This window comes from Ictalurus furcatus, chromosome 28 (genome assembly GCF_023375685.1).
Source record: "Ictalurus furcatus strain D&B chromosome 28, Billie_1.0, whole genome shotgun sequence".
Taxonomy (NCBI): Eukaryota; Metazoa; Chordata; class Actinopteri; order Siluriformes; family Ictaluridae; genus Ictalurus; species Ictalurus furcatus.
The window spans coordinates 17,263,231-17,272,652 of record NC_071282.1 but is presented as its reverse complement, the minus strand read 5'-3'; the positions used below and the strand labels follow the sequence as shown (position 1 = coordinate 17,272,652).

General features: G+C 38.7%; 1 protein-coding gene across 1 annotated transcript; it reads right to left on the bottom strand.

The window, feature by feature from the left end:
- Nucleotides 1-3,338: 3,338 nt before the first annotated feature.
- On the bottom strand, nt 3,339-8,779 carry LOC128603319 (PR domain zinc finger protein 12-like). Its single transcript, XM_053617625.1, has 5 exons — nt 8,654-8,779; nt 8,482-8,560; nt 5,317-5,507; nt 4,987-5,142; nt 3,339-3,842 (listed from the first exon to the last, which is right to left on the bottom strand). The coding sequence occupies exons 1-5, from the start codon at nt 8,777-8,779 to the stop codon at nt 3,339-3,341; spliced, it is 1,056 nt and encodes a 351-aa protein (XP_053473600.1).
- Nucleotides 8,780-9,422: the final 643 nt, after the last annotated feature.

Genomic DNA, 9,422 nt, shown 5'->3' with positions numbered 1-9,422 from the left:
TCGGTTTTATTCAACTTTTGAGGGAGGTGTGTGATGAGTTAGACTTTGCCCAATGCTGGGAAACATTTCCTTGTTTCCCAGACAGCTCTTTGAAGAAGAAGAAAAAAAAACCATTAAAATATTCATCGATATCTCATAAAACTGCTAATCAATAAATAGTGTAAAAAAAAAAATCCGAACTCCAGTAGAAATCGCTTCAGCTGTGATCTGATGGAAATCTGCGCCACTCTGCTGCCACCCCGCGGTCAATTGTGAACATGACACCTCGGTGTAACGTATTAGGTTCATAATTAATATTACATGATAATAGCGGTGTAAAACGGAAGACCTTTCCACTAAAAATACCATCAATACAAACCATCAGCTGTTAACCATTAAAACCATTACCAAATGCTTTCCATGACCTAGCAGGACGTATTAAGGATGGAGGTAACATGCCACCATTTAGACAGCAACAAATTACCAGTATAAAGATCCACAGAGACCATTACAGTTTCCCATTATAACAATGACAATAACAAACACAAAATCAGTGCTTACACACACACACACACACACACACACACACACAAAGAAGAAGAAGAGGTAGAAGAAAGTAAGCTATACAGGCCATCTTTAAAATATCAGGCTAGCTAGCTTAGCTTGGAGAACATTAGCTAGCGTTGCCTAGATTTCCCTCCAGTTTAAACTTGTTGCACCCTGCTTCACTAAAATAACTGAAAGAAAAAAAGAAAAGAAAAAAAGCTTAATAATAACGAAAAATAATGGAAGAAAATGTCAAATTAGCCATTCAATGTTCCCGTCCTGCTTCAATTCAACACTATGAGTAGCAGCTAGTTTTACAGTAAAGTTAACGATACTGTAGCTACTCATTAAGGTGTTTTAATGCAGTAAAATCTCAGAACTGTAGATATTTTAGCAAAATACCTCACAGATTGCTGTGTCCAACAGTAAAATAGCATTATACTGGCTTGAATAGAGTGTTTAATTGTAGAAATGACTGAAAGTCTCTGTGTAATGTGTCATATATTAATGGCAAAAGGCCCTGAATCAATATTTAGCTTCCATGCTGGAAAAAAAAAAACAAACCCAAAAAACCAATAGAAACACTCATCGAATTTGTAATGGCTTTAATGGTCAAAATGGGAACTGTATTGCTTTTAATGGAAACTGTAATGGTCCGTGTTGGTCTCTACTGGTAATTTGTTGCCTTCTATTGGTGGCATGTTATGTCTAGTGGATATATCTAGATGTCTAGTACTATTAAGGACTCGTAAGTGTTTTAATGGTTAGCTGATGGTTTGTACTGGTATTTGTAGTGGAAACCATTCGAATTTCTGTGATGTTTTCTATTGTTTTTTGGGGGGGGGGGGGTTCAGCAGGGTTTTCTTTGGACGGGTTTCACCAACAATCATTTTAAACTCGGCTTGATAAATCTGAGATTAAAATCCTATACTTTGATTAAAACGTCGACCTGAGATTAATTCTGGTTCATTCCGCCCTGGTCAGTTTGCCAGTTTAAAAATAGTAAACATTACAAGATTCTTAAGATTGACATCGTCTTCCATTGTTGTTGTTTTTATATATATATCTTCCCTTCAGAATTGCACAAAACTCCTTCCTCTGAGAAGCTCTTTACTTTTCCGCAGTCCATTTAATAAATGCTGCTGTTTCGTAAATTCAAGTTAAGTGTAAATCTATAAAGTGTACATCTAAAAGGTCAAATCTAATACACCTAAGGGTTTTCCGGTTGTTCCTCTCTGGGATCCATATAACAGAGTCTTTCCCCCCAAGGGTCCAAGCAATTCCTTTTAAGAAGCTAAACGTGTATGAAATAAAATCCTGATTATTATTGGCGTGAGGTTTTGTGTAACTGGTCGAATAAATCAACTTCCTGTGAAATTCAGGTCAAAGTTTAATACCTGTTGGTGGTTTGCTTTTACATATCAGTTTGTTCTTAATATCAGGAAACGGGACAAATCCTCATTTACAGTGATGATGTATTACATGCGTTGATAAAGGCCAAATGAATCTGAAGTAGAAAATGAGATCAGGTTTGATAGACAGATAGACAGACAGATAGATAGACAGTTAGACAGATGGATAAATAGATAGAGAGATTTTCCATAATAATGTGATTCAAGTGTATATAGTATAATCGGTTGATTTTATTAACACTAAATGAGATGTTCAAACATATTTACATCAGACACATGGGTTGTTTTTTTTAGATCACACATTTATGTAAGCAGATGTACTGTGTGTGTGTGGGGGGGGGGGTGCATCTTGTATACGGTCACATCATATTCACATTATCTACATTATTTTAATGACCATAATCCTTCTTCCTAACCTTCTGTATAGATGAATGACTGTCACCGTGTAAGAGGAGAAAATCTGCATTAAAATAATGCTCCTGGAAATAATCACCACAGTCAGGCTCAGGTGTTAAGGCATCCAGTATTTTTTTTTTTTTCATTTTAGAATATGAGTAATATCCGCACTTGTATAGTGCTTTTTTAACCTTAGCGGTTCCAAAGCGCTTTACACTGTGTCTCATTCACCCGTTCACACACACACTCACACCCCGATGGGAGCAGAGCTGCCACGCAAGGCGTTAGCTTGCCATCGGGAGCGACTCGGGGTTCAGCGTCTCGCCCAGGGATGCTTCGGGATGTGGAGTCACGTGGGCCGGGAATCGAACCGCCGACCCTACGATTAGTGGACACCCCGCTCTATGAGCCACAGCCGCACATACAAATACACGGTGCTGTTTTAATCAGTGGACGAGTTTATGGTCCTATTAAAGGTGCAGTTTGCAGTCTCAGCTCAGCTCTGCTCCTTTTCCTTAAAAGACAACACAGAGATTTGAATCTGTCAGTTGGGAAGAAAGGGAAGGCTTGTCAGAGCTTTATTGCAAAGCAAATCCCTTGCACGTAGGAGAGGGTGTTCAAATTACAAACTGCTCCTTTAATAAGTGAGTCTTTGATCATATTAAATACGGAATACACTGTATACATGATTACAAGATGTTAATGGCATCATAAATGGACAACCACTGATGCTAGCTTTCCAGAAAATGGAGATGATCCTCCATGACATTTCTTTCGGAATAACGCAGCTAGCATGGTCTCAAACCCAGACTAAGGTCGTGTCGTGGTTTCCATAAGCAAAATAGAGTGATCCAGATCATCACCAAGATTGTACTGTGCATGTATTGAATGTCATTTTGTAATGCACAACATTTAAGGAGGAAGTGCAAAAGTGCAACATTGTTCGACGCGATGTTCGACCGACATTTCATCTGGTAAGTGTTCAGTCACATGTCTCTGCACTCCTCAGAGCACCATGGTGGCTATGTGGTGCACCAGCGGCACCGTCTGCGCCATGGAGGCCACCTGTGATGGAGAGGCAGGAGACGGCCGCCTGGTTTCTGTGTTGTTGCCTGCTGGCCGGTGCCTGGCGCTCTTCTGGTGCGCCCGGAGTCCTGCCAGCTGCGAGTAGGCGCTCTGGCACACGTGGCACTTGTAGGGGCGCTCGCCGGTGTGCAGGCGCACGTGGTTGCGCAGCGTGGACGACTGGCTGAAGCGCCGGTTGCAGAAGCGACACGCGAAGGGTTTGTCCAGTGTGTGGATGCGCATGTGAGAGCGCAGGTTGCTGCGTGAGTTGAAGCCACGGTGACAGATGACGCAGCGCATGCGGCTGGACGCCAACGAGGACATGGATGGAGGCGAGGTAGAAGGATTGCTGTCGCTTGAGTGGGAATCATCTGAAAAGAAAATAGACGACAGGGTGAGATTTTTGACTTTTGTTAGAGGAATCTTTTTAGAGTTAAGCTTCAACTAACTCTGATATTTTGATGATTCTGAAGGCCTTGATGGGACTCATCTAAAAAAAAGCCTTAGACGAGTCAGATTCCCTAGATTCTTATCTTCTTTTTTTGTGTGTGTAATTACAACTCTTTCCTGTTAGTGATGTCCTTCAAAGATCTGAATAATTATCCAGGCGTTTAAGTGGTTAAATTGTGTGTTGGAGCTGAAAACAAGAAACTTTGGAAGGTAACATAGGAATGGCTTCTTTTTTTCATTTTTTTTCTTCTTTTCATTTTGACCAGATTTGTTAAAGACATCATAAAATTTCTTCAGTTCACTATATGAGAGGTTCGTAAAGTTTTGATGGGAGGAAATTGCTTTTTTTTTTTTTTTTTAAGGTGCAAAAACTTTAGCATTATGGGATTTTTATTTCATTGAATTGGACAGATTTGAACAAAATAAGAAACCATAGATTGCATTTACGTTATGCTCCCTTCTAAACGAGATAGTATTTATTTTAGGGTTTGAAAACACTGGACGAAAAAAACCTTTAAGGTGCACAAAAAGATTCTAATGTTTTCCCATAATTTCCCACCCAGTAGAGGGTGCACTTGCAGAGAGAACTCCAAGATCGTAATCTCTTTCTCCATTATGTAATGTAAGGTTCATGAGCATTATTCTTCTTATACACTTGTTAATCTGTTAATGATGCACATACAATCAGTCACATACAGGCTCTTTTGTCATACTTACCATTCCTGGTTCTTTTCTGATGCTCTTCCTCAATGCCAGGAACACCCGGAATTCCCAGAAAGCTGTTGTGTGAATTCCCATACCAAACAAGCAACTCCTGGTCAGGAGGAATAGTCTGAATAAAGAGAAAATTCGAATATCAAAAATAGCATTGTTAATTACATGTATGTAAAATAATTTGTCTCAAAGATGAAAACATGCGTCTTTGTATAAAGAGATGTCTTCATCCAAAAAAAAAAATAAATAAAAGTTAGGCAAAGCAGACATATTATATATGATTGATGACTTAGCAGTGATTCTGGGATTTCAACTCACAACCTGTCAGTCATCAGCCCAATGCCTTAACCACTCAATCACCGCTGCTCTAGACAACCCAAGACAGGTATCCCCTGAGGTAAACTGTTAAAGACGAGGCTCTGACCTCCACAGCCTTGTAGAAGATGCTGCTGCCGATCTGCACCACCTCCAGGTTCTGCTCCTGCTCGTTCCTTGCACACTTGATGTAGGTCATCCAGCTGCGTTGGTCCTCCTGACTCGCATCTATGAAGCAGCGCACCGTCCCATCCTCATTAAACACCTATCAGCATGTACAGAGGGCAAACGTTATGATGAATATCTTTGAAAATAGTATTTTTGAATATTTTGGACAAATTGGTGTCCAAATTTGAGACTCCTTGGGGATTGATTCTTCATTGTACATTGTATTGGTTTGTGTTTATGAAGCAGTTTATTGCCTAAGGAAGCATCTCACCTCCCACATGAGGTTGTTGTTCTTGAGCAGGTCCACGTGCTGGGGATAGAGGACGCGGCCAGTGAACGGACCCATCTCGGTCCCGGCTTTGATCCACGTCTTGGAGAAAATGCCCAGGCCTTCTCCAGGGATGGAGCTCTGAGCGATGATCACCTCACTGGGCAGCACCAAGCTGGACAACTTCTGGACCTCTAAACGTGAACATGAATAATAGGATTTAAATACAATTTTTAAAAATAAATAAATAAATAAATAAAAACATGGAGTAAATTAACATATATAGTGCTTAGTTGACAAAAACAATTGACCAAAAATAAACAGTTCATTCAAAATACACTGCAGGAAATTAGAGTGAAGCACCATGCAAATAAATAAATAAATAAACAGGTAATTATTTATTCTACTTCTTTAACAGCTCACTCGTTCATTTCCGGCGTCACATAAAACACTAGAATTGTTTTGTTGTTATTTTACTTTTTTTTTTTTTTTTTAAAGTTATGTTAATTTTATAATAGCTAACATTTAAGATCTTAATATTGTAAATAAATAAACAAATATATTTCTAAAATAAGAAAAAAATGGTGTCCAAAAAAAAAAAAAAGGAATCCAAGGCACACTTCCAATTGAAATGATATATTTAAAAAAAAAAAAAAACTTTATTTAAACTAAATATTTCATAGTATAAATATTGCAGTAAGGGGAATAATGGGCTGCAAACCGAAAAAGAGACAAAACAGGCTAGTGCTTTTTTATTTTTATTATTTTTTTTTTTTCTAATTTGACACTCGTACATTTGGTTAGAAAAGTGTAATTACATAACGTGCAAAATAAATTATAAAGCCGTTTTAATGTAGTGTAATTTTTTTTTTTAAAGGAAACAAAGTTCAAAACAAAACAAATCAACTAAATTTTACTCTACAAACACATCAACTTAGTGAGATACAGAACCAAATAGCAGACCATTTCTAGAATATTCATTAATTCGTTGATTTATTTCATTAATTGATTGATCTAGTCCTATTTTGCGGTCGTTTGTTTTAACATACGGGTATTTCCCCCGTGATTCATTTAATTAACAGATAGTGAGGGGGGGGGGATCTCTGCAGTTCAGGATTCGTTCAGGATTCGTTCAGGAGCTCTCATTCATTTCATGTCACACTCGAAGAATTTTTATTCGTGACGACGATATAAAAAAAGAAAAAAGAAAAAAGAGGTTAAACGCTCCTGTGTTTGCTCGGGGCCCAGCGATTCGTCATGGCTCACAGCGATATTCATTAGTTTTTCCTCTGCAGAAACCGGGGGCTCGGCTAATTCCAAATTCATTATCCTTTTTAAGAAACTTTGTAGCCATAAATTTGCTGTGAATGAACGAGAGCTTGTTTTCAAAGAGCCGCGAATTTCACAAACAAACCCCTGGAATAAAAAGGCGATTAGACGGCTGACATGGCGTGAATGGGGATAGAAATGGCCTTCATGGTGCGTTAGAGGAGGAACAGCCATCTTTTCAGGACGCAGAGAGAAAGAAAAGAGAGAGAGAGAGAGAGACAGAGAGAGTGTGTGTGTGTGAGAGAGAGAGAGAGAGAGAGAGAGAGAAAGGAGCGATTAGCTGCCAACGCAGGAAAAGATTCCGGAGATTGATGAATGATTTTTTTTTCTGAAAAGAAAGAGAACCTCTCTCTCTCTCTCTCTCTCTCTCTCTCTCTCTCTCAGTTTTTTTTTTCAGTAAAAAGTTTCTCAGGTCAAAGCACAAAGTTAACCAAATGCATTTACTGCCTTCCTGCATTGTGCGTAAAACGAATAAAAAGTGACTGAGAGCTTGGGAAAGAAAGTTAAGCTCGATCTTTTTCTTTTCTTTTTTTTTCTTCTTCTTTTTTTTTTTGCATGGAGAATAAATTACAGAGCGCAAATAAATCCAGTGTAGAATGAACTCTCAGAATGAAGGCTTGATCTCTTCACCTGATCATTTGTAGCCATCCAGCTGAGCTTTAAGTAACACTGCAGATGTTAATGAAGAGTTAATTGGCTGTGTTTTAATTTTTAATCCACCTCTGGCTTTGAGGGTCGCCGTTTAAACCCCCCACCCCCCTCCTCTTCCCGCGCCCCCCTTTATATATGTATACAGATCCATTTTAATTTCTTTAGACAGTCAAGTGTAGGCTATAGTTCAGTTTGGTGTACATCCTTCACTTAAGTAAAATATCATTTCACGCAGCCGTCTTCTGTTAAGGTCGGTAACCTGTTCACGTGGAAATTCACGTTTCCACGTGACGTGGTTTTATTAATGCTGCTGGAACACATTTCTGATCGCATTTCTCCAGCCAAAACAACAACAACAACAACAACAACAACAATCACATTTGGTTGTTTTTCAGTCCAATAACTGTATAAAAAAAATAATTAGGCATTAATAAATAAAATGTTTATTTAAAAAAAAAGATTTCAAATAGCAGCCTAAATAATAATAAGAAGAAGTAGAAGAAGAAGAAGAAGAGTAATTTTAACTGCGCCAGTGCTATTAGTATCTAATAAATCTATTAATCAATCCTTAGTTATAAAATATTCACGTGCAAACAATTTAAATCCTTTTTTCGGGCTGCAAATGTTTCCAAAAGTCGCTATATATATATATATATATTTAAAAAAAGTTTCATGGGCATTAAAACGCACATTCTGTTCATTTAACTACATGCATGCCAGTCTACATATGTTTACGTTAGAAGAAGAAAAAAATTATAATTTCTTAAATTATTATTATTATTCGTAATACTTTCATAAATGTCTTTCCGACTTTTACTTAATATCAGAGACAACAACGGTCTCTGTGGGTTTTACTGAACTCGTTTTAACATCTGGATTCAAGCTGGTTCGTTTTTTAAGGGTTAAAAACTTTTTTGCTGAGTAAGTATAGACATGTAAGCTTAATATAACTATAAAGGTTTCTCTCTCTCTTTTTTTTTTTGTAGCCTGTAAAAAAATAAATAAATAAATGTCCCAGACATCTAAGCGTGGCAAATGTATACGGTGTGAAAGAGTTTTAGATTCGCATTTCCATTCGCATATTTAAGTTGCAGTTTAGTCCTAAACCATGTAACGAGATGTTACGAGAAGATGAGCATGTGATCAGTAGGAACAGGGGTGTAGAATGAAGAGGGTGAGCTGAAATACCTCCGGAGAAGGACTGCGCCAGGACCTCAGCGGTGAACGCGGTTTTGCTGAAGGGATGCTGCGGCTTGTCTTCGGAGACCTGATGAAGATGATGAGGATGAGGATGAGGATGGTGAGGATGAGGATGAAGAGGATGAGGATGATGATGGTGATGGGGCTGTTCTCCTAGCACGTTCCTCCATCTCCCGTACAGAAAGCTGTGCAGGACATCCGAGGTGATGATTTCACACAGAGACAGATTTGGAGACTTGAAGCCGGACTTCATCCTCAGCGCGTCGGCGGGGAAAACCGAGCCCATGGCGGTGTGTTAGAGAGGGAAAGAGAAGACAGGAGATGGGGGAACAAATAACAAAACACAAGAGAGGATATTCCTTCTCAGCTCCAGAGTGTTCCCAGCACCAGCAGGCTCTTATATATGCGCGTCCTGTTTCTAATGAGCTCTTAATGGCCCTCCCTCCCTTATGGGCTTGTTCTCTTTAAGGGGGAAAACTCTTCGTGTAAGTAGGTAGGGGACAACCCCCTGTTGAAGAGTGTGTGTGTGTGTGTGTGTGTGTGTGTGCGTGCGTGCGCGCGCACGGGCGCACGCATCTTTATGGAAAGAAAGACACAGATACAAAATGAATGAGGTAGAGAGAGGAACTTTATATAGGTTCATTTGAACAAGGTGCCCCAAATTGCACGATATTTGTTATTTGTTAGATAAATTAGAATAATATAGTCTACAGAATAAAGTCTGTAATAGAATATCCAGTCGAGCAACATGAAATAGAATATTTCAGTCGAGCAACATGAAGACAACATGGTTCTTTATGTAATATGGCTTCTTCTTGTATATGGTTCTGTAAAAGAACATTTAAAAATGATTCAATATGGCAACCCAAAAAAAAAAAAAAAGGTTCTTTCTTGGTGCACTCTGAGAATGAAAAGGAATCAAATTGCAC

Excerpts from the sequence above, each read along its gene's own strand:
- LOC128603319 (XM_053617625.1), bottom strand. The coding sequence starts at position 8,779 with ATGGGCTCGGTTTTCCCCGCCGACGCGCTGAGGATGAAGTCCGGCTTC. Across the intron at positions 5,143-5,316 it reads ACAACAACCTCATGTGGGAG|GTGTTTAATGAGGATGGGAC; the intron begins GTGAGATGCTTC and ends ACATGCTGATAG. Across the intron at positions 3,843-4,986 it reads TCTTCTACAAGGCTGTGGAG|TTGAAGCTTAACTCTAAAAA; the intron begins GTCAGAGCCTCG and ends TATCAGAGTTAG.